We start from the raw sequence: 24,280 nt of genomic DNA on the forward strand, positions 1-24,280 counted from the left end.
GAACTCTATGCGCGCCTCGTCGCTTTACAAGGACAAACCTCTGGAGTGGAGGTGTCTGGGCCGGGAGGGGCTTTGGTCGCCATGGCACAGTTGAGAATGCGAAGATGGTGCGGGCATCCGCGGCTCTTAAGGGTGAGTTAGAATGCGGTAGCATCCACGCCTCGGCCGCCCTGGCCCTGCCCGCCTGCGCACACACCGACCCCCCTACATCCCCGCTCCTCGTCGCACTCCCGCCCGCGCCGCCCCGCCGCACCCCGCCGTCTCGCACGACTTCAACATCCTCCACCGCAGACTCCGCTAGGGCGTCGTCGTGAGGCACGCCCAGCCCCCGCCCGGCTGCGACCTCGCGACCTCACTCCAGATCGCAGAGCACATCGCCGCGCAGGAGTCCCGCGACCACCACTGCTTAGCCGGCCCCGAGCCGCACCCCGTACAAGTCGCCGCGAAGGGACACGAAACCGGGCTCGACGCAGAGATCGCCGCCTTAGCTAGGGACGCATGACACCCCCTACCCGCGCGTCTCACTTCTTTGCACCTCCGCGAAAGGCCGTGCTCGTGAACGCCTGCCCAACCGTCGTTCCTTTTCTTTTTTTCTGTCGTGCTCGCCAAGCGTGGTCCGACCGCTGCCCTCGCAACAGACTCCGGTGCGTGTCGGCTTGTAGCCTTCCGGTGCCGCTGCTGTCGACTCTCACGATCAAGTTCTCTGCTCACCACCCTATACACCAAATGAACAAGACAAGTGCGATGGCTCCGATAAGAAATTGTAGGAACACTAAAATAAGCTAACGACACGGAATCAGCAGCTCAAATTGAGAGAGTCTGCGCACAACTAAACTCAACTTGAGATGACGAGTGCCTGTTGCACCTTGCGTCTGGGTTCATGTGCAAATGTACGAGTTCATTTTAATGTTTGCGAAATTCATGTTATATTGATTTGATCAGTCTCGATCAGCGGCAATCGCCTCATCAGGGCCCTGGTATGGCTCCATATGCGGTCTGAGACGTAAATTTAGCTTTATTTTTACCTTTGATACAACGAGAATCCTGTACAAGGTGGAAGAAAGTAGTGGCACGCGGGGATCCAAAGGGGAGATCTAATGCAGGCGCGAGAGCTGATCTGTTTTTTTGTGTCTGTTCCATCGTCTGGAGTGTTGGAACATGCAAGCTGAAGAAGGCACCAGTGCACAATTGCTGTTTGTGCGATGTGCTCTGTAGCATATGATTTACGTGCTTTGAGCCCTGCACTCCCAGTTCTGGTTATGACCACGTCACGCAGCGTTACGCCCAAGAATTACAGCGAACTGGACAGGCTGTGTTTGTTTGTGGAAGCTTGTCGCTGCGTATTGGTGTTTCTGTAGATTCCCATAGAACCCCCTGCAGCGATACAAAAGGGCAGAGTGCTGTGAGTACCTCAAAAATTGCCATCAATTTCCACAAAAATATGCGATTTTGACCCTTTGGAGTCCATCAATTGGGGTATGATAACTAGGAGGAGAGCCCAACAATTGATGGTCTCGAATTTCCCGTACTCTCGACAGCGACGGCGGCGGAAAACAGCGATTTATCATTGGTGGACTTGTGTCATACATCTACGTGGCCGAGCATTTCACTGTCAGCCGGTAGACAAGCATATTGTCCACTGACTACAGCGTGCAGACACGCAGCCTCGTGCTGCGATATGGTGCCCTCGGCAAGCCTCGGGGCACATATCTGCACTCGGCGCGTGTCTGCACTCGTAGCCAGTGGACAACCCCTATATATAGACTCTGGATGTGGCAGAATTAAAAGAAAAGGAAGGCTGGATCACAATGTGAAGTGGTCCAGATATGGAATTGCGCCCGTCGACCTTGCCCGTCGACCTTGCCCGTCGATGGACAGAGTGAAGGAAAGTGAGTTTGTGTTCCTGTGACCGTATCATCGGCATTGGTGGAGACGCTCTAAGAGCGTCTCCACCGGTGTGGTCCAAATCATACTGTACCCGTAAAAAGGGTACACGTGTACACGAGCAGTTCCGCCGCCGTGAACTGCCTCGGTAAGGCGAACTCAATGGGCTGCTCGGAAGCGCCACATTTCGGTTCACGATATCGAGACTTTACTCTGTAACTGCATCCAAACTGCATCCAGGGTCTTCTCCGCTGCAGCAGCTATCAGAGTGGACACGTTGGTACCAATCACTCTAAGAACTCTGTAGTAAACACTTGCCTTTCTCCCGCCCAAAACCACACTTGTACGACATCAACTGTAGCCTTTTCAACATAAATACCCAACGTAAAACCCCAAGCCTACACTAGTCTACGCCGTCTGTGAATGTATCTGACTTCTCACATTTGATTACAACCGCCCACCTACCACAACGACTTCGCCTGACAGGTTGCACCATACAATGTCTACCGCTGTAGAGCCAGCCTCTCACTGGGAAACTTTATGGGACCCCGTCAGAAAGAATGCCACCGTGGCGACCGCTGTTCGTGCAGCAACGCTCGTCTTCAAGGAATGTGAATTAACAGAACCCGCAGTTGATATATTCGACCCCGCAATGAACGCTGAAATGCTTGCTACAGCCGCCTTCAGCGGCGTGAAATCCAGGGAGGATTCCCTTGCTGATAAGACGGCTGTGCTGCCTGTCGAGCTTGACCGCTTCGTCACTCTGTGTCAGCGGCGCAGCCGCGACCGCGAGCCTCTGCAATATCTCGTCGGTGAGTGGGATTTCCATGGTGTCAAGATCGCTGTGCGTGCACCAGTCCTTTTCTTGCGCCCCCCAGCAGAGAAGATTGTGGATCTTGCTTTGGAATACGCGAATCGTCCTGGAAAAAAAGGCATAAAAAATGAGTGCCACCTTCTGGATGGCGGATGCGGTAGTGGCGCCATTATCATCGCGATCCTGAGTAAGATGAAGAAATGGACTGGTTTGGGCTTCGATATCGCTGAGGAAGCAACCAAACTAAGCGAAGAGAACGTAGAACGTCACAAGATGACAGATCGTGTTAAAATCATGCAATGCACCGTGGATGAACTACAAGATGAGCGCGTATTCGATATGTTTGTGGGATGCCCGCCGTACGTTCCCGATAAGGATTTTTCTGATATTCCGCCGGAAGTAGTAAATCACCAGGACCGGCGCGCTGTAACAGCCGGCACAGACGGTATGGATGTCATTAGGGAATTCTTGAAACATGCACCCCGTGTAGTACGCAGCGGTGGCCCTGTCTTTTTTGAAATTTATCCGCCGCTCGCTCCCAAGTTGGAAGCTATACAGGTTGATGGTTTAGAATTTGTTCGATGTTACACCAACTTGCATGAGAAGTCCTACTATTGTGAGTGGATTGTGCTGTGAGACAATGGGCTAACGCATTAGAGCGGAACTGGGATAAAGCATTAAAATGACTCTTGGACCAGTTGCGATGAAAGGACATGCATGTCGAAGACCAGATCCCAGCTACGCAATGATGCAGCCCCCAAAGTCCAGAAACGGCTCTCCACGAAAAGGCGGTGATGCAGCTGGGTGAACAGCTCGAAATGTTATTGTTAACTCCACACAACTCGACTGATACTCTGCTTTCTTCGAAACCGTTGATCGGTTCTCTAAGTTGTAATGCGACACAATCCCACTTTACATAATGAATCGTACTACGAATTTACATGGCCGAATGACGCTTTTAAGGTTTAAGAATATCCTGCTGTGCGTAGTTACCCAGAGTAGTTCCTGGTGAGAAGTCATTAGAAAGAATTCCAAATTTATTCTTCGACATCCGCATTTCGGTTCGCGTCATTGTTGCATGGGCCTGGCCCGGTCGTAAAATGGGCTGCAAGAAATTGCTTTCTCGTCTTCTGGCCCGTTATTCACGCTAGGATTATGTAATCTGTAGACAGCCAATGGCGAACTGAAGCATGCAGGATTCTTGAAATGAAAGACGATTCAAAAAATGACAGGACGGAAGCAAAATACTCTGGATCCGGTACGGTAGACCTGATTGAGTTGGGCAAATGATGGTTACGTAATAAAGATGTTGATCTTGATTTCCTGTAGAATGGGACACGACGATGAAACGACCATGTCGCGAAAACAGGGGGCTGTGTTTGGACAGCCGGATAAGTTTACCTTGACCGACGGACCAACGCCGTGCTCGCCTAAAAACATAGAGAACACTGCGACATCTTTCACCGTGTGCACACCCGCCTGGTCAAAACTTTAAGGATTTGAATCAAGTGGCCCATATGTTCCTTTGTCACATTAACGTTCATAGGGAAAGACTTTAACGCGAAAATCTCACTTTGAGTGACTTTGACGTCACCATCGGGATACTGCGTTTTGCGAAACCCGGAAGAGTAGTTACAGCACGGGGCGTACAATCCGTCAATTTTTTGCCCGCTTCTCACAAATTCCCAGATTTGGTCTGCGAGGTCCTTTTGCAATGCGTTATGGCGGTCCAGCTCGGCGCGCGTTTTCTCGCTTGCATCGGACATCTCTTTTGCATATTGCCGTTCCGCATCGATGCCCTCCGGATAAACGCGAAACACAGTCACCAGCCCGCAGTCAGCCGCATTGCAGCACGTGATCGATGGTTCAGATTTAATGATCGAGCGCAGATAGCGCGACATCTCTACGACGCCTCCGAGAATAACACGAAAGCCTGCCAATCCAAAGTAATTTAGCGTAGCCCATGCTGCAAGTGCTGGGGCAGCGGAGCGAGATACCTCTAAGGAGTACAAACCCGGATTGTATGGAGTGCGATTGTGGATGTAGGCAGACTTTGTGCGACTCATAGTGCTTTCAAAGTGCGCGAAATCGCGGACCATGAACAAAGAGGTTGTGTACGGGGCCCAGCCTGTCTTGTGAAAATCGATAGCGATTGCATCTGCGTGCTGTATCGTTGACATTTTCTCATAGGTGACACGGAGAGCGTTGTTCACATCATGCGAGAACTGGAGGGGGTTGGCTTCAAAATCGTAGCCGCGAAAGGAGAGGAATGCCCAACCAGAGACGGAATCGCAATAAATGAGGGGCTTGTTAAACCCGGGGGGGTTAGGGTATTTTTCAACGAGTGCTGCCACCTTGTCAACAGGATCAATTGCCATAGCGTCTGTGGTTCCCATTGTGCATACAATGGAGACGACCGGTATGTGGTCCCTCTGGCAAGCCTGCAAGCGAGCCTCCAAATCGTCCATGTCCATCTCATTGTAAGGTTCTGTGGTTGCGACCTCGACGACAGATTCTGTACCAAGGCCGAGCCAGTCTGCAGTGATCTTGCTGGCGTAATGTCCCTGCTGAGAGCAGATAATGTTTACCCGTGTGGAGTAGAGGCCGTTTGTGCGGATGTCTCGGTTGCTCATCACAAAATTGAGCGCGTATTTGATGCCGTAGAGATAACATCCCGCTCCGCCATATGTGAAGATGCCGCCGGAATGAGCTGGATCCCATGCATCGATCAAGCGAGTGATCATTGCGATGCTTTCTTTCTCGGCGCGGATCGTGTTCCAAGCGCTATGCCCCGCGATGAAATTTTGGGACGTACAGTTTGCGAGCAATGCGGCGATAATGGCTGCTTTGTTTGGATGCGGGATGACGTTGAACTGAAAGTGAGGATGTGCTGTGTTGTTCATACTGTCGAAAAGAGCAACGAGTTGGGACACGACAGTGTCGAGGGGGGTGGTGTTCTCCGCGATGGTGGCAGCGGTCGTGGTGACATGAGATGCGAACTCAAGAGGGTTGCCGTAGAAGACGGGACAATCTGGCTTGTTGTGCTTCAATTCGTCGAGAAGAGCGAGGGCATGAGTGACTTCTGAACGGAAGGGGTCTTTCGGATTTGCGTAATAGCAAGGGAAGGCGTTTGTCATCTGTTGACGGAGACGAGCCCATGCTGGGCACTCCGTGGTCCTAGGGACATCACGGGGGCTACCGCTACTTTCGACGCCTCGATGAAAGTCGTTTTGAGCATCCATCGAGCTGCCAAAGGAACGACCGGGGCTCCGAAGTGAGGAGAGATAGTTTCTGCCTGTATGTGCAGCGTTTTGCATACACAGTCTCTCCAGTCTATTGGACTTACTTGACCCATCGTGCATGAGGCCATTCCGCTTCTCCAGTGTTGACACTGACATCAATCTCATAATCTGTGACCAGAATTTGAGGTTCTGCTCTACTGTAAAGCAACCTACGGCCGAGGGTAACCTGTTTTTGCTGAATTGGAAGAAAAGTGTTAAGTCGAAGCTCGCACCAAAATACCGAGGGTCCAATGCTCCGTCTGGTAGATTCACTGTAATGCTAGTACTGCATCAACGTTTGCATCAACGTTTGCATCAACGTTTGTTTTGATGTGAGGCTGCATCAACGTTTGTTTTGATGCATCTGCATCAACGTTTGTTTTGATTTGAGGGTTCTGTCTGCCATTGATTTGTACAAAATTTGTACAAAATCAATACTGTAGCTTGCCAATGCAGAGGCAATTTGCTACTGTGGATGCTGGAAATTCCAAGTTGCAAGTTGCAAGTTGGCTCAAAGTTAGAACCGACCAACTTGAACAGTGGACCCCTTGTAAATTATTTGATCTGTCAGAGCCCGTGAGACTTTCTCCATAGACGGAAGAAGTTTTTGTCGGGAGACCGACCGAAAAGGGGGCGGTCCAGAGGGGATTTTAGTAAAGGGTAAAAGGGTGGTAAATAGGGTTACGTTAAAGGGAGGGGGAAGAGCAGCAGGGTATTGCCTCGGAACCGCTACAGTTGGTGAGCACGGTCAGGGGACGGGGTTGTCGGGTTGATGGTTCAGGTGATCGAATATGCTGAGGTCGAAGACGAGTAGCGTCTTCGACCTGGCTTTATAGTCCTATTGACTCTACAACAAAAGTAGGCGCACTACCATAAAAGGGAGGTTGCGCCACCCACGAAATATGTCTAAACGGTTACACCCTAAAACATGTAGAATTGTAGGTGGCACGTCCTTAAGGGACTCTATAATTGATAGCTAAATATAGCCTACATAATCCCTGAATTGATATTGATAACATAGAAGTGTGATATCTACTGTAGTCTATTCAATAAGTCTAACACTCCCCAAACTTTTTCGTGACATATGTCATGTGTTCACGAATTGCGATTGATCCACTGTTCGATAGGATGTGTAAGAATTGACCGTTGTATCATCTCGATCAGTATATCACTTTTCTTCACCTTGGTCAAAGAATCTGCGGGGTTGTGTTCGGAGCGAATGAAGCCTATGGCGTGCAGTTCGTGTCTCTGGTATGCATCCTTGACAACTTTAACATCGATCATTAGTCGCCTTTCGGATGTTATCTTTGCTTTAGTGATAACATCAAACAGGGATAGACTATCCGTAAGCATAACGATCGGAATGTCGAGCGATGTCATGGTGTGAAGATCGTTTTTCATTGCGAAGGCCATATCGAAAGCGTCAGCAAAGGCCATTGTTTCGCTTCCTAGGACAGATCTGGAAACGCGTTTGGATTTGTGCGACGACCAGAACAATGGTTGGCAATTATCATTTGCATTAGCAAGGAAAATGATATATCCTAACTGAGAAGATCCGTCAAGGTTGTTTCCGTATGATGCATCGGAATAGACTTGTAACCGAAGACTTTTGTGGTCCAATTTAGGGAATTTGAGGACCTGATCTGTACTGGCAAGGAGATGTTTTACCACAGAATTAAGTCCCTTGCAGTACTTCGTGGGGTCCGAGTTGAAGATTTCTTCAGTAACCTGAGCTGCCTGTGCAATAGAGCATGTAATATCCGGACGGGACTGAGTGGCCCAAGAGAGTTGGGCACGAAGTGAGCGAAAGTCTTTGAAAGAAGCTTCCTTACTGATGTTCTTAATCTTGGAGATATAGTGCTTCTGATGTACTTGGAATCCGTTAGGTGTGGATTCAATCTTAATGCCTGCAAATTGGACCTTGTCGTAGTCCCTCGGTCGACATTTAAATTTCCTTTCGACACACTTGGCCTGTTGACAAAACTCTTCAGTGCCGGCTTGTAGACAGTCATCAACATAAGTAGCACATAGCCCAGTAAGCTTCTCTCTAATTCGTTTGAAGAAGAAGGCGGCATCGGTTACACTGGCTTTCATCCCAAGTTCCTTCTCTAGATGATGCTTTAACGTTCTACCCCAGTAGTCACCACTATCGGCTAGTCCATACAACGGCTTGAGTAGTTTCAAGAGTTGATTAGAATCCAAGTCGAACTCAGATGAGGGTTTAACGTAGACATCACGGGAGAGCTCTTCCGTACTCTGCAAATATGCCTGTGTGACATCTGTTGAGAAGAGTCTAAAGTCAAAAAGAGCAGCAAGACCGACAAGTAGTTTGACGCTGAACTGTCGTGCCGTTGAGGTGTCGTGAACGAATGACCGTTTCATCTTGTCCTTGTGGCCTTGTACAACGTATCGGGCTTTCCATACTTCCTTGTTTGTTCCAGAGTCTTTTATGGCGAGGACGAATCGTCCATTTAAGATGTTTGCGTTTTCTGGAACTTCATCGCGAAGCACTACCTTCCAAGTACCTCTTTCGATCAGTCCTTCTATTTCCTCTCGTTTAGCATTATCAAATTGTTGTGCACGAGGATCATTGGGATGTATAACTTCAGTAAGAAGGACGTTATTGGGTGGATATGAGGCTTTGCCACTACGGAATGGAGCAGTTTGCTGGTGGAGAATAGATTCGGGGGAAGCGTAGTATGGCTTGATTTGATAAGCGTTGAACGTTTGTCGATAAGTTCCTTCGCTGTTCTGAACAGTTATCATTCGTCCGTGAACATTGCAAACAAGGAATGGACCAATCCATTGCTTCTCTTGCTCAGAAAAGACTAGAATCTCGTCTCCAAGATTGTACACACGATCGGAGGCTGGAGGGATGTTCCGATTCAGAGCAGCTAGTACACGTCGTTCTGCGATGATTGCGTTCATTTCCATCTGCGCTGTTGAAAGCATTTGCATTCTTTCTCGCTGCGAAGGTATTTCCGCACTTATGATTGGGAAGCGTGGAACAATTCCGAAGACTAATAGAGAAGGGACTAGACCGTTCTCTCCGATTGTGTCGTTCATTGCTTTCACTGCAATTTTCAGAAGAATAATAGGGGAAGCGTCTGGGAAGTCCGCTCGTACTTTTCTATAAATCCTTCGCAGCGGTCCGTGAAGGCGTTCGCCAATTCCTAACGAGGAATGGGCTTTTACACCAGATATGCGAAGTTGGATGCCAGATTGTGAAGTTATCTTGCGCCATCGGTCAGAAGTGAATGCGGATCCCTGGTCAACGCGAAGTCGATTAGGGAGGCCAGTATACATGGTACACCAGGCTTCCACGAAGGCTAGCCAGATACCTTCAACGCTTTGTCCATAAGTGGCGCCATGAGCGTCGAGAAAGATGGCCGATGAAAATCTAGTGGCTGTGTCGATGACGTGAAGCACTGCCTTTCCATCTAAAAACATCAAGTCAATAGACAGCTCGTCTCCTAACTTTAGTTCTTGTTCATTTGGTAGCGATACCATGAAGCGTACGGGAGTGGGGCCTAGTCGTTGACAAGTGTCACAAGCAGCTTGCAAAGATTCCAAAAACTGCTTGGTGGCTTCATCTGCTTCAAAAGGGCGAGCAAGGCGAAGTAGGTTCATCAATTTCTCTGAGGTGGGATGAGAAAAACCACGGTGGAGCTTGATGAGTTCGGCCTTTGTGAAGTGAGTCTTGAATGACTGGTTCCATTCCAGATAGATGTGACCCAGCTTACGCTGAAGGGGCACGTCGAGTCCAAGCTTTGGGGAACGGAGAACGTTTTTGACGCTATCAATGAACATGTGGTACTTGTCCAAGAGGTCAATTCCAATAAGAAAGGGGACATTAGCCTTGACGATGTCCACGTTTTCACGAATAAGGTACCTATCAGCAATAGGAATAGAGATGTTCATGGTTCCAAGGGATGATTGGATATCGTTGCCAAACCTGAAGTGAATGGGGCTGGGTTTGGGCTTGAATTTGGTGCCAGTGAAGCGACAGTACGCTTTGGCTTGTGCGAGGCCAATGACGGTTCGTTGGGCACCAGTATCGAGACATGCGCCATCCCATTTCGGCTTGTGATTGGGCGTGTTGGCATGTGGAAGACTACGCCTTCCATTGGTGTGGAATACAGTATGGATCTCTTTGTGTTTCCTCCGATATATATGGAGTCGTGTTCTGCGAGCTCGATTAGATCGGCGGGTGATTTTGAACTTACACTGCTTTTTACTGCAGACAGTCGCAAAGAAAATGTGTTTACTTTGCGGGTGTTGACTGCTGTTACTCAAAAATCCATTGGATCCAGATTATCTACAGTATCCCACAGTACTTCTTCTTCTTTCAGTGGCGTGTGTACGACTTGATGATGTGTCACAGCCTGATCTGCGACATCGTCATCATCGCTGAAGGTGAAATCATTGAGAATCACTTCACCGGGGTCATGTTGTGGTTCGTCTGCGAAAGCTGCGAAATCGATCTCATTCGTACCTAGGGCATGTTCGGCTTGCTCACATAGCTCGTAGAGGATGCGTTTCGCTGGTCTGGTCTGTAACATGTGGCTGACATTCTTCCTGAGAGCTAAGGGCTTGGGACAGTCCCGAATGAGATGAAATTCACTTCCACAGTTGTGGCAAGCGCGAATGGTTCCGAATCGATCTGCACTATTCATGGTTTGGTGGTGACTCGCATGTCGGGGAGGATAAGGCGTCATGGGATTGGAAGAAGCAGGTCGGGGAGGATAAGGCGTCCTGGGATTGGAAGAAGCAGATCCTGGACGGCGGGGGATGCCATACGTGTTCTGACGCTGAAAATGAATGCCAGGGATTACAGGCATTGGTTGGTTACGGTGTACGTCATTGTGATCACGATGGCGCCCTTCTTTCTGCTTCTGTTCTTGTAACCAAGCGGCATCAAGGGCAGTATAGAGCTGTTGGAACGTCCAAGGAGGTATGGCAGCCAAACTTTGAGTCAGCACGCTCTTGGCCCATTCGACTCCAATTACGGCGTCGTGCAAATACTCAGTTTTGTCTTGCTCCGATTGGTGCGTTGGAGGGCCTTGTGGAGTATACTTTGTGATTGTTTCACGAAGTTCTTCCAATGCTTCTGAGACAGGGACTCGTTTTGTCTCCATAATTCGCGAAAGTCGGAGGTTTTGGAGGAGTTTGCGAACCCTATTCTGTCGCGTAAGACTATTAAACTCGGCAACCATGAGTGAAGCGGCTGCGTTAAATTCTTGCGCGTTGCGGATAACGTGGGAGCGGTAGAATCGCTTAGCTTCTCCATCAAAGACGTTGTGAAAGAATCGAAGCATTTGCTCATCACTGAGGTGAAAATCCTCAGCACAATCACGGTAGTTGCTGATTGCATCCTGAACATCCTCCCCAATTTTCCCGGTGTATCGGTCGTCCTTCTTGAACGGGACGATATGTTGTGCGCAATCTTGGAGTTGGGCGGGTCGTGGGACTGAGGGAAAGATTGCTGGCTTCCATGTGTAGAGCCAATGGAGGAGCTGGTGAGACTTTGGTTGGCAAGCATACGGTCTGCATTGTCCACATAGATCATGTTAACTAGACCGTGAGAAATGCGGTTAGTGGAGGGGTGCGCGGTGTACGACAATCCCTTAACCACTAGGTAGTCTCGAATAAGGCGATATAGAACAGTAGGGCCTCGTAACATCTCCCTTGAGTATAGAACTTCAGGGGGAAGATCTGCACGGAGGTTACTAACACAAACATCTGGGTCAGGTTGGGGGTCCGCCATAACATGGAGAGCGATCGTAGCCTTGACATCGCATTGGATCATGGATCGGGGGTCATAGCTTGACAAAGCATCTCGGATTCCATTTAGAGTAGCCATATTAAAAATTATTGCAAAATTATAATTAAAATGGTTCCGGGCTAAACGCGAATGTTAACCTCGAAAAATGTTTCTGTAGTAGCGTGCCGAGTGTACTACGTGTAAACGTGTGGTGTTTTGTACCCGTAGTAGTACGCCGGACTGTCTGACAAGTGTCCCTTTTTAGTTGGATTTGTAGTGCCAAGTGTCCGTTTACAGTTGGTTTTGTAGGGCCAAGTGTCTGTTCACGGTTGGTCTTGTGGGGACAAGTGTCCGTTTACAGTGGTGCCAAGTAAAAGGTTAAACTTTAATTCGAGCGGCGCGTGCGGCGTACTTTTCTAATAGCACGGTGGTGTATCGTCCCACTGTAGTGCTGCTCCGCGTCGTGCCCGTTTCCGAAACGACGGTCACACACGTGGCACGTCAGGCGGGCAGTGGGATACGCAGCAGCTGCTACTGAGCGACGATGGCCGATACCTGCCTCGTGCGCACGACGTTGTCTATAGCTAGGGAACGTGCGCGCACAGGGGTGGCAGGGGTACACGCGTGGGCGGCGAGGGGGCGGATTCGCTCGTCGATGCTCGCGTTGTGTCGAAACGCGAAATATATGTAGTGCGCGACCTTCGTCGAGGTCGGACGAAGGCGCAGCGGGGGTCGAAGATTCTTCTTCAGAGGCCTCGATGGCCTCTATGTCGACCAACGGCGGCGCCGAAAACAGCGTAGAATCGGAAATACAGTCCGTGCGCGCGACGGGAGATACGGGCGGAGTAGTGTCGTAGCGCGGGGGAGTACGTGAGGAGTACAGGACGGGCGGCGTCTCGGCGAAGGAGGACAGGCGACCACGGGGCGGCGAGCTTGACGGACGGACACGGGGCGGCGAACCTGAGTGCGTAGACTCAGTAGCCCGATACGGCGGCGGAGATACGGCGGCGGAAATGCGGGCTTTGGCGGCGGCGATGCGGCGTTCCCGAATTACGTCGGGGTGGTTGCTAGGCCGTTTTACGCGTGCCATAAACTACTGCACTATTGTGCCAGGCGTACGGTAGAGTTTACAGTACGCCCAAATGTATAACCTCTATTGCCAAACTATACAGTAGTAATGACAATAAAAGTTAGGGACAAAGTGGTTTTCTCAAAAATTTCTTGATTTCCAATTCGGCGAAGTAGATAAGGCGGCCTTGTTAACGATGCGCAAAGAGCTTGAATCGGCGGTATAATAAGGCAGGTCTTATCAGCGGAGCGGGGCAGGACCAAATGGGGGCGGTGGTCCCTTAAACTTATAAGTGTCGGGAGACCGACCGAAAAGGGGGCGGTCCAGAGGGGATTTTAGTAAAGGGTAAAAGGGTGGTAAATAGGGTTACGTTAAAGGGAGGGGGAAGAGCAGCAGGGTATTGCCTCGGAACCGCTACAGTTGGTGAGCACGGTCAGGGGACGGGGTTGTCGGGTTGATGGTTCAGGTGATCGAATATGCTGAGGTCGAAGACGAGTAGCGTCTTCGACCTGGCTTTATAGTCCTATTGACTCTACAACAAAAGTAGGCGCACTACCATAAAAGGGAGGTTGCGCCACCCACGAAATATGTCTGAACGGTTACACCCTAAAACATGTAGAATTGTAGGTGGCACGTCCTTAAGGGACTCTATAATTGATAGCTAAATGTAGCCTACATAATCCCTGAATTGATATTGATAACATAGAAGTGTGATATCTACTGTAGTCTATTCAATAAGTCTAACAGTTTTGGCCATCAAAATGCTATGATTGTGATCGTACTGGACTACAGTAGTGGGTTTTCGGGCTCTCATTTATCATACATCACATTACAGAGGGGGTCTCTTAATTAGTGCACTTTTAGTTAGTGCATATTGGACTTTAATGCACCCTCTGATAGCTTGGCACGACTTTGTACAGGTGTACACGTATGTTCACGGGAGCACAATGGTCGTCCCCGTCCGTAGAGAGCGGGTTCCATTCTTTTACAGATACCAGCAACCTTATGCATCTTCGAACAACTAATCACACAATGAGCACAACTGAACCAGCATCTAAGACGTCAAGAACCCGCCTTACCCTTTCGCAAAAAGAGGAGGTGCTGCGGCGACTTTCACAGGGTGCTCGGCACGTCGAATTGCAGCGTGATTTGAACTGCTCTCCAAGAGCGATATGCAATATCATGGCTCAAAAGAAACACATCAAACGTTGAACCGTGTCTATTATGAACACACGAAGCGTCAGCGACGGCAGACGCTGGTAACGGAACATTTCGTCGCCCCGTAAACTACTTTTTGGGTCAAAGTGCAGATTTGGGGGCGCCACCCCGCCAAAGTGAAATCTACGTGGGGCGATTTCAATGTGGTGGGGGGTTTCATAGGGCGACACTACTAGAAAGTGCTCTGATAGTAAGTTGATTTTGGTCCATGGTGTCCTCTGCACGGGGTGACAATGTCCGTTTTCTAGGATGACAGAAAAACGATCGTAAAGTCACTTCCGACAAACTCATATTCGGGGATGTCACCCCATAAAACCGTATACCATCCTGGGCATATCGGCAAAGACCTAAATGTTAGAAAATTCGCCCTAGAAACGCATGATTGTTTTAATGTCACCCCTATAAAAGCACGACATCGCACAGTTTCGCTCTGGATAAGGCGCTCTCAAAACTGAAACAATATAGTGTGACTATAGAGGCCGCCCAGTTCCCACCACAGTGGTAGATGGTGCCGCGCGGTCACGCGGCGTACGCTCCGCCTTCTCACAAAATAATTCTGAACCCGCCATTTTTCGGCGTCTACGTTGCCCAGCTCCGCCCCACACATCTCGCCGCAATGCCCTCACCCGCCTTCTTCATTGCTTTGCTCTGCACCCTGCTTCTGGCATCGTTCAGAGCAAGGTGATCAAGGCAGGCACATGGGATTACATATTATTACTGATTGTGCACTGAGACAGCTTTATACGGATGAAAACACTAGGTAAACATGCTTCAGTGGTATGAAAAATACTGTATGTAATTGTATGTAGATAGAGTGGGTAGAAGTTTCCAGTGTTCCACATATTAAGTCACCCTATATTTCCAACTGAAATCAAATCACTCTCAGAAAACGATCCAATGTCGCCCTACAGACACAGATAAAGATCGGCATGTTTCAACATGTCGTTTTCTTAGGGCGACGTCCCTCGGAATTGGATGAATGAGGAATGTCACCCTTCAATGCCACCTCCATTGGGGTAGTCGCCCCCATAAATCCCCAGGGCTAGAACTTCACCTCCCCAGGGGCATCAAAAGCCGCACCTGTCACCCCAAGATTCACAAATGGCCCCTACTTTTTAGCGAGCCCCTTAGATAAAGCACATTGAAGATAGTGCACAAAGAATGCGCATGGCACGGGGGTGCACTAATTGAGGGGGCCTGTAATGTTAACGGTGGGAAGCGTAATGATATGGTTATTATCACTAGAGGGGCTCAACCCGCCCATGTTCTGATGCGTAAAGGAATCTGCTAATGTTAAAACGTTAGCAACAACGTGTGATTCTGTTCCAAGAAAAGGATTACTTATTTTTCCGTTACCGTAGTCAAAGTTACTGTACAAGCACGCGACTCACAATAGCAAACAGCCAGATGGAGATCGTTTTCTTTCGGGAGATCGACCGAAAGGGGCGGTCCGGAGGGGATTTTGGTGAAGGGTAAAAGGGTGGTAAATAGGGTTACCTATGACTAGTACTTCCGTCAGTTCCGGGATTCCAGTACGTTTTGGGCATGTGTCAGTGCAGGTACGTAATGAAAAAATACGGTTGGTACGCGCTGCATTCAACGAATATCCGTTTTTGGTACTGACTACGGAGCATGCCCCAAAACGTATCGGAACGGCCGGTTTTACCCCCTCGCAATTTCCGTTGGAACGATATGTTTTGGGCCGATTTACACGGCGGCACCCCTATACGCGTTGGATTTGCGACATTGCTGTGGGCAATTTCTGACCAAAAGTTTGCCGACGGCAGCGCGCAGCCAATAATTTGTCAGTGCGCAAAATTTAATTTTTTCCATGTCCCATTAGAGGCGCATGAGCAGTATTTTTTAACTTCAATTTTATTACGTACCTGTAACGGAGCATGTACAATACGTCACAGGCCTCGTACGTATGGGAATCGCTGGTGTATATACTACATCCAAGTTTAAAGCAAGCAAATGAATACGGCGTGCATGATCGTGGGACATCTGCGCTCTAGCTATTTTTAGGCCTAGGGTGAATATGACACGAAAACCGAATGCCAACCAATTTCCGGAGAGGTGTTTTAGACCCATGCCCGAACGGTTTCGAGGGTGCTGTATCAGTACGTTTTGGAAGGGTGCTGCACAGGTACGTTTTCGACGTGTGCTGTACAGGTACGTTTTCGAGGGATGCTGTACGGGTACGTTTTCGAGAGGTGCTGAACAAGTACGTTTTCGAGGGGTGCTGTACCGGTACGTTTTCGAGAGGTGCTGCACAGGTACGTTGTCGAGGGGTGCTGTACAGGTACGTTTAGGAGAGGTGCTGTACCGGTACGTTTTCCAGGTGTACTGTGCAGGTACGTTTTGCAGAAGTGCCTGCGCTCCCGCTACGTTTTCGAGGGGTGCTGCACAGGTACGTTTTCGAGGAGTGCTGCACAGATACGTTTTCGAGGGGTGCTGTGCCGGTACGTTTTCGGGAGGTGCTGCACGGGTACGTTGTCGAGGTGTACTGTACAGGTACGTTTTGGAGAGGTGCCTCCCCTCCCGCTACGTTTTCGAGGGTTGCTGCACAGGTACGTTTTCGAGGGGTGCTGTACCGGTACGTTTTCAAGGGGTGCTGCACAGGTACGTTTTCGAGGGGTGCTGTGCCGGTACGTTTTCGAGAGGTGCTGCACGCGTACGTTTTCGAGGGGTGCTGTACAGGTACGTTTAGGAGAGGTGCTGTACCGGTACGTTTTCGAGGTGTACTGTACAGGTACGTTTTGGAGAGGTGCCTCCCCTCCCGCTACGTTTTCGAGGGGTGCTGCACAGGTACGTTTTCGAGGGGTGCTGTATCGGTACGTTTTGGAGAGGTGCTGTACAGGTACGTTTTCGAGAGGTGCTGTACCGGTACGTTTTCGAGGGGTGCCGCATGTAGCATAAACACCCCCAGCGATAGGGGTGTATGCACAGTTGGACCGAGACCCCGTCCGATCGGGAAGACGGGGGTGAAGCAGGACACCAGCTAACGGCACCGGGCAGCGGGCCCGGGTAGCGTGGTAGAGCGGGAACGGGGAGGACGCCGGTACGCGAGAGCGGTTCGACGCCTTGACGCCCCGGCGCGGTACTGGGTAACGATCCAGTACGGACGGGTGGAGGCGGAGCCGGCTCGTGGGCGTACTGCGCGCGTCCTCAACCCGCGCTCGGTGCCGCTCTAAGGCAGTTAGCGAGCGCTACCTTAGAATAAGCGAGAAGTCGGACCTTGACGGTCGGTGGGTGATAAGTCCGTGCTTGTCCCCCTCCGCCGCCGTCGGTCCGCTCCATATTTAATATACAAAACAATCTATCATAACACTACAGTACCGAGGTACTGTAGTGGGCTACTGTAGTGCAGGTCGGCCTGCACTGTAATACTGTCAGCTATGTCGAGGCTGACAGTACACGTATTACCCGTGGTGCGTGCGCGCTTCGTTCGCGCGTGGTACACGTGTGCACGTGTATGCGCGTGTCCGTTGTCCCCGTGGTGTACACGTGGACACGCGTGGTTGTACTGTAGAGCGTCGAGCTCTACAGTAGGGGGATCCTGTTGTTAATCCAATCTAACTAAAAAGCCCCCAGGGGGGGTTATACTACACCGCACAGGTCCGTTTTCGAGGATGCTGCACAGGTATGTTCTCGAGGCGTACCGTACGGGTACGTTTTCATGGGTGCTCTACTGGTAGAAGTGAAATGTAGGAGGAGTTAGTTGTCTGATGGAACGGTAGGATTTTGCGTACATGATTGATGGGATGATTTTCTTTCGTCATTTGCTTGCAGAGCAGAGATTGGTTCAAAATCTCATCACATAAGATAACGGTCATATCATGGGGATATTGCTCGCGCGACTATGCCTTTGGGCGAGAGTCGCAAGGTGTCAAGAACGATTGCAGTTCATAATTCGTAAATGGGATGCGAGAGGAGCTCTAGGATTTACAAAATGATAAGCCGTAGAGCCGGGAATTGAAAGACGCTATGTAGTTTGTGCAAGTATAAACGGAAAGGTTACAGTAAATTATCTAGCGATCATGACCCGGTGGTTACTGAACTACAGAACATTGCTTTGCAAGGCCCATGAAAGAGAGAGCGAGATTGCAATCGGGATGTTTGTGTTTTCGAACGATGCCGATCCCAAAGAGGCTTCATAGAAGATGTCGCTACACTCTTGATCATATGCTGTTGACGAGAGCCTTGGCAAAATGGAGCCGAAACGGCGAAGCAAGGGGGCTTCGAAAAGGTTTTCGGCGATTGCGCGACGGTTGGATCGGATGTGCCACAATGTCCAAGACAAAGATCTCAGCAGGGCAAGATTGCATGACCCGTACGAGCCGAACGAAGGGTGGAGTTTTTGTTCGTCGTATGAATGCATTTCGCACTTGAAGCATAAGCCGCTGATTTTGTTTCGAAGCTTGCATGCGCCAACAAAATGATCAGGGGAGAGGCATCGGTAGCATGCTTTTCTTATGAACTTACACGTGCTTTGGTCGTGGTCTGTATATGTCCTGGAAGAAGCCTGGCACGTCAAGCACTGTTTGGTTCCCAAGTCGATCAGGTGACGAATCAAGTTCAACATTTCGTCGGTGTCAATTGTGTGATCGAGTTGAAAGGACAATGAGGTGGGCGGCGGTAGTTTGGAAGATGGTATGGTAGGAGTTGGTGAATGGCGCGTAACAAGAGGCGTGCGTGCTTGTGCTTGAGGATGTTGACGAGATGAAGACTTGAAAAGCTTGAGACCGCTGCTGGTTGAAGGGGTTGGTGCGGAGGCCGATTTCTTGAGCGGTAGAAGTGCTGTATGGTTTGCGGCAAGAGGAGGAGGAGAAGACAGTGGAGTATGAGGTGTCTGGCTCCTTGTGTTGGAAGAGAAATGGAGAGTACGGCGAACGGGAAGAGTATTGGGAGCTGGAGGTTGGCTTCCAATCGAAGCTTGAACGAATTCTTCCACGTCTGCAGTATTGGGTTGAGAGAGAACATGTGCAGGGATGCTGTGGTTGGAAAGCGTTTGAGGCTGTGAGAATGGGAGAAACAGAGAGGAAGGAACGGGGTCTTACTGCAAAGGTGAAGATTGAGCAATAGACATCCATGCTCGTAGTGTGTCTGGTGTCGGAAGGGGAGTTTGCGGAGTGCAGGGTCCGTTGCTAGGTTGGGTGGGAAACATAGACCTGCACACATCGCACCAAACCGCGCACCTATCAAAGCGACAGACGCCAGAGACTTGACCGTCCATTGCCGTATACAAAGTGTCTCTCCGGCAGTCGGTTTTGTTCAACAACCAAGTGACCATGTTGTTCCATTCCATCATATCGACATCTTTATCCGCGTTCGGTCGTCGAAGTAATGACGAGCGAAACCATCTCTCGTATTCTTCCGAATATGTGACGAAACAGAAGGCGTGCCGCCCATCCCGCCCTGCACGCCCGCTTTCTTGGACAAAGTCAACGAGACTTCTCGCTGCACCAACATGTATTGTAGCTCTTACGTCTGGAACGTCAATTCCCGTACCGAAAGCGGAGGTACAAAGCATGATTCGAAAGACATTCGACGTTTGGGCGCCATTGCTTGGAGTGGTAGTGCAATCTGTGGTTGGTTCTTCTGCTGTCCAGTCCATGTGGGCCTGATCACGAGCTGCGTCGGGGAGGCCTGCGTGGTATGCGACAGCTTCTAGAGAAATATTTCGGTCTGCCAGTGCTTTCAGCTGTGTCTTAGATGTGCTACAAAGAGCTGAATAAATCGACATAGTTTCGGAACGGGAAAGCAAGAATACGATGATACGATACACTCGGGGAAGCGGTTTGCTTCGTGATGCGTTTGAACAGGAGGTTATATGCTCGTTAATAAACTGAACTGTGTGTGCGATGGCTGTGGTACTTGCATTGGCGAAGTGGCCATTTCCGTCACGCGGGATATTGTCCTCCAGTGAACTATCATTGAAGTTGTGTATCACAAACTCCAAATTGCGCCGTTGCGATGGCATCGTAAACAAGAAAGCTGTTCTGATGCCGTGCATCTCCAGAAGGATTCTCCTTTCGCAGGAGGGACTGTAGCACTTAGAAGTATGCGAGGGATTGCTTCCGGGATCACGGAAAACGACCGGCGGATTTTGTTGAGCGATGGGCGGAAGCTTGCCCACAATGCCGTGAGATGGGCCTCGTCTATAACGACGCGAGCAAGTCTATTGGCGTCGCGAAGGCGAACGATTAGTTCCGAAAATCGTTCGCTGTCTATCTTCTCCGGTGTGAAGATATACAGGTCAGAAAAGTTGTTACACCCATGTTCATTTGGTACCGTACTTGCGGTGAGGGAAACATTGGCTCCGTTCTTGACATATTCGGTCACGAAGGCCTTCAAAGGGACAATTATGATTGTCGACTTGGTCTTCCTTTCCATGAAACACGGGAGAAGGATGCACATGGACTTTCCGGAGGCCGTAGGCATTAACACCAAACAGCTATTTAGGGAAGTACACACTGTTGCAGTGACTGCAAACTGCGTTTGGGGCATGAACTCTGCAATTTTGACCCAGTTGCCTCTTTTAGAGCACAGAGAAGAGGTTTCACAAGGTGACTGAGAATATGCAATGGTGGGTTATGGAGGGTAACACCGAAGACCGGCAGAGCGGCAATGGGGAGTGAAGGAGGACCACAGTTCGTAATGGACTGGGAGGGGGTGGAGAGATCGATGGTGCCTGGATGGGTCTCTTTTTTTGTTCCTCCGTTTTTCTTTCGCCATGTGGAATCTGGGCGTGGCTGCAAAAGGGTGGGCGGTGGAAGTTTGTGGCTTGAGCCTGTGGGGGCCTGACTGGATAGAAAGTACAGGGGTGAGGCGAACAGCTTGAGATTGCGGTGCCACTCCATCGAAACCTGGCGGTGTCTGGCGAGCGTCGTCGCTAAACAATTGGGCATCATAGTGGTGGTACGAGCATAGTGCCGATCTGCGACTGCCACTGTATGCCACTGTATGTGACGCTTGTTCATGACCGGCAGAAGCTTGCTCGGCGAGTATCTCGTTCATAACACTCTGCTGCGTGTTTTGGCACACGAGAGGAACCATACCACTTGCAAATTGGCGATAGTCCCGAAAAGAAATATGATTACTGTGGGACTGGAGAGTAGAGGCAATGACGTTTCTAATTCTCGTGGGTGTAAAAAGCTTGCCCTGGTCAACAAAGAGAAAGTCCCAGTGGAACTTCATCTCAGCATCACCTTGAAGAGCTCTGATCATCTCACACTCTAGAGGGCGAATGACTGCCAAGTAAGATAGCAATCGGAAAGACGACTGCCGGTCCGGAAAGCGGTATAGGGGGCGAGTGTAGCCTAGTGCAGCACGTGATTTGGAGTAACCAGGATGAAGTATGACATCGGAACGTTGTCCAATGAATAAATTTCGCATGCAACCGTCCCCGTTGTGGATGCGGAACGTTCGTATCTCAGTGGCTCTCCCAGGAGAGCCGGATGAAAAATGTATCATGCACAATAACAGCTCTTGTATCAGCTGACAATTTGTCAGGAAGCGAATGACCTTTGTGCGCCACATACGAAGTTCAGCGACTTGAACGAAGCGATCTTTTGAGGTGGCCACGGGTGGGCCGGACGAGGACCCGTCCGATTGTTCATTTTCACTGGGCTGTTTTGGTGCAGTAGTCGAGGCGAGAACACAAGGGGACCGAGCAATGAAATCTTCACCTGGATTTCGAAGGGCATGAAGAAGGTGTACAAGATTCGACTGAACCCAAGACGCATGGTGTGTGAGCGAGGAGAGAAAAGAAAAGCCGGTTGTACGGTTTGAGGGGTCGTCATGCAGGGAGTTTGCAGTTGAAACAAAACCATCTGGAAGAGCAGACCCGATGAGCAGGTCTTCCGTCCATATTTTGTCAAACTTGGAATGCAATCCCCTAATAATCGTGCCGAGAAGGGGCATTGACAAGTGGTGAGACTTGATAATTCCGCATGGATCGGGCTTATGTATGGAGCAGACTTCGAAAGAGGGGGGACCCTCCTCCCGCACGGAGACGAGAGGGGGCGAGTGTATCCCTGCAGGACGGAGTTGGGAAGCATGTCAGGATAGGCCGAGACGACGGGCCTAGAGGGGCCGGCGATTTGCTTGAGGGCGAGGTCGAGCTGCGAGTGCTGGTGGAGACTGCGCTGCTCTCTTTCGCGGGCTGCAGAGCCTGGTGCGGCACCGTTGGGATGGGGTGCGTGCTGTGGTCTTCCCAGTAGGAGGCGGCGTGGTCCGAATGCAGCGATAGAAAGGCGGCGCGTACTTCGGCAGAGCGGATCAGGATGGGTGGCAGGCAAAAGTCGATCTCCGGGGATGAAGGCGGGGTGACACTTGGAGTGTCCGAGAGCTGTGACGACGCAGAATTCATCCTAGAAGAGAGAGAAACGGGAGAAGATGGATCTTCGAGAGAGGAGGGTGGAGAGGGGATTACATCCGGAATTAGACTGCTCACGATCGTCGCTTTCTGCATGATTGAGAGGTGTAGAAAGCGAGCTATCTGTGTGATCCAACCTCAAATGACTACCACCACCGCGGTGAAAACTATTCCCGCATCGGCGTTCCACCCAGCCCTTCCCCACGATCAAAATCATGACCTAATCCCTTTAATCCCTTAATCTCCCGAATCCCTTAATCCAGCAAATCTCCAAATCCTTCTAATCCCTTACTCCCCGCTAATCCGCTAATCCTGCTAATCCCTTAATCCCCTAAATCCCGCGAATCCCGCGAATCCCTTAACTAAGAAGTATACAAGTTTAAAAGCAGAGCAGTATAGAAGTACGAAAGCAGAGAAGAATAGAAGAATGGAAGTTTAGAAGTATAAGAGTATGATAGTATAGAAGAGTAAGAAGTATAAAAGTATAGAAGTTTAGAAGCAGAGAAGCAGAGAAGTTTGAAAGCAGAAAAGTGTAGAAGTATAGAAGCAGAGAAGTTTAAAAGCAGAGAAGTATGGAAGTTTAGAAGAATGGAAGTATATAAGTTTAGAAGCAGAGAAGTTTCGACACAGAAAAGCAGAGAAGTTTAAAAACAGAGATGTATAGAAGCACAGAGGCAGAGGAGTTTGAATGCAGAGAATTATGGAAGTATAGAAGTTTAAAAGCAGAGCGGTATAGAAGTATAGAAGCAGAAGTTTAAAAGCAGAGCGGGAAGAGGACGTATATACTATAGATTAGGGCATTAGGTGGTTAGGGGTGGTTAGGAGGGTTAGGGGTGGTGAGGAGTGGTTAGGAGATTAGGAGGGTTAGTAGGTTATGTGGCGAGGTGGATTAAGGGGTTATGTGATTAGGTGCTTAGTGGTTATGTGATTACGTGGTTATGTGATTTTGTGCTGAGGAGATTACGTGATTACGTGCTTACGTGCTTACGTGATTATGTGATTACATGCTTACATGCTTAGTGTGCTGAAGTGCTTACATGCTTAGGTGCTTAGGTGCCTAGGTGCTTACGTGCTTAGGTGGGGATGATGTACTTAGGTTTACTTTTGTGTACTTATGGACTTAGGATGCTTCGGTACTTAGGTGAGGGGGTGGGCTTAGGCTGGTGGGCTTAGGTTGGGAGGTGGGCTTAGGTTATGGTTGTGGGCTGAGGGTTGTGGGCTTAGGTTGGGAAGTGGGCTTAGGTTGTTGTTGCTGGGCTTAGGCTGGTGGGCTTAGGTTGTACGGATGGGCTTAGGCTACGGGGATGGCGACAATAAATACCTATGGGGACGGCAGTGAAATCCAATCCAGTGTAAGCAGTGCAGTTTGTGGTCCCAGTGTCCCAGTTGTCCGAGTTAGTGGCTGACAGTGTCTGTAGTTGCGAGTTCGATTCTAAGTCCGGTCCGAGTCCGATTGTGGGGGCCCTGTAAGGAGCAAGTTGACTGACTGAAGCGGGGAGTGTGCCACGTAACGACGGTGTGGTTTAGAGTAAGCTTTCTTTCTGTAAATTGCGCAGATGTTGTTTTGTCATAAGTTTCTGACGGCGTTACGAGATTAATTTACTAATTTCTACTGTATGATCAACTGGAAACAGCGCTTGATGCGCAATTTACACCATTGCCGAAAGGGTGAAAACAAACCTGTACGGTGTGGGGTGTACTGTAATCAGCTCTTCCGCTTCAATACTCAATTTCTTCTTTTTTTATTTTTTATTTTTATTGTCACCCACCCACCCGCCGCTGCCGCCCCCGCCCGCTGTCCGCACATCACCCCGCACCCCACCGTCCCGTCCCGTCCCGCCTCACCGCGCCGCGCCGCGCCCCACTCTAC

The 24,280-nt window shown here is 49.8% G+C and overlaps 2 protein-coding genes; one reads left to right on the forward strand and one right to left on the reverse strand.

Annotated features, from left to right (window-relative positions):
• The first annotated feature begins 1,678 nt into the window (after positions 1–1,678).
• On the forward strand, positions 1,679–3,400 carry CHC_T00006397001 (hypothetical protein). XM_005718758.1 is given in 2 exon segments: positions 1,679–1,909; positions 1,910–3,400. The coding sequence occupies 1 exon segment, from the start codon at positions 1,679–1,681 to the stop codon at positions 1,907–1,909; it is 231 nt and encodes a 76-aa protein (XP_005718815.1). The 3' UTR covers positions 1,910–3,400.
• Positions 3,401–4,158: 758 nt separating this feature from the next.
• On the reverse strand, positions 4,159–6,105 carry CHC_T00006398001 (hypothetical protein). The gene has a single exon (XM_005718759.1). The coding sequence runs from the start codon at positions 6,103–6,105 to the stop codon at positions 4,159–4,161; it is 1,947 nt and encodes a 648-aa protein (XP_005718816.1).
• Positions 6,106–24,280: the final 18,175 nt, after the last annotated feature.

The sequence above is a fragment of the Chondrus crispus genome, genomic scaffold (assembly GCF_000350225.1).
Source record: "Chondrus crispus Stackhouse genomic scaffold, scaffold_40, whole genome shotgun sequence".
Lineage (NCBI taxonomy): Eukaryota > Rhodophyta > Florideophyceae > Gigartinales > Gigartinaceae > Chondrus > Chondrus crispus.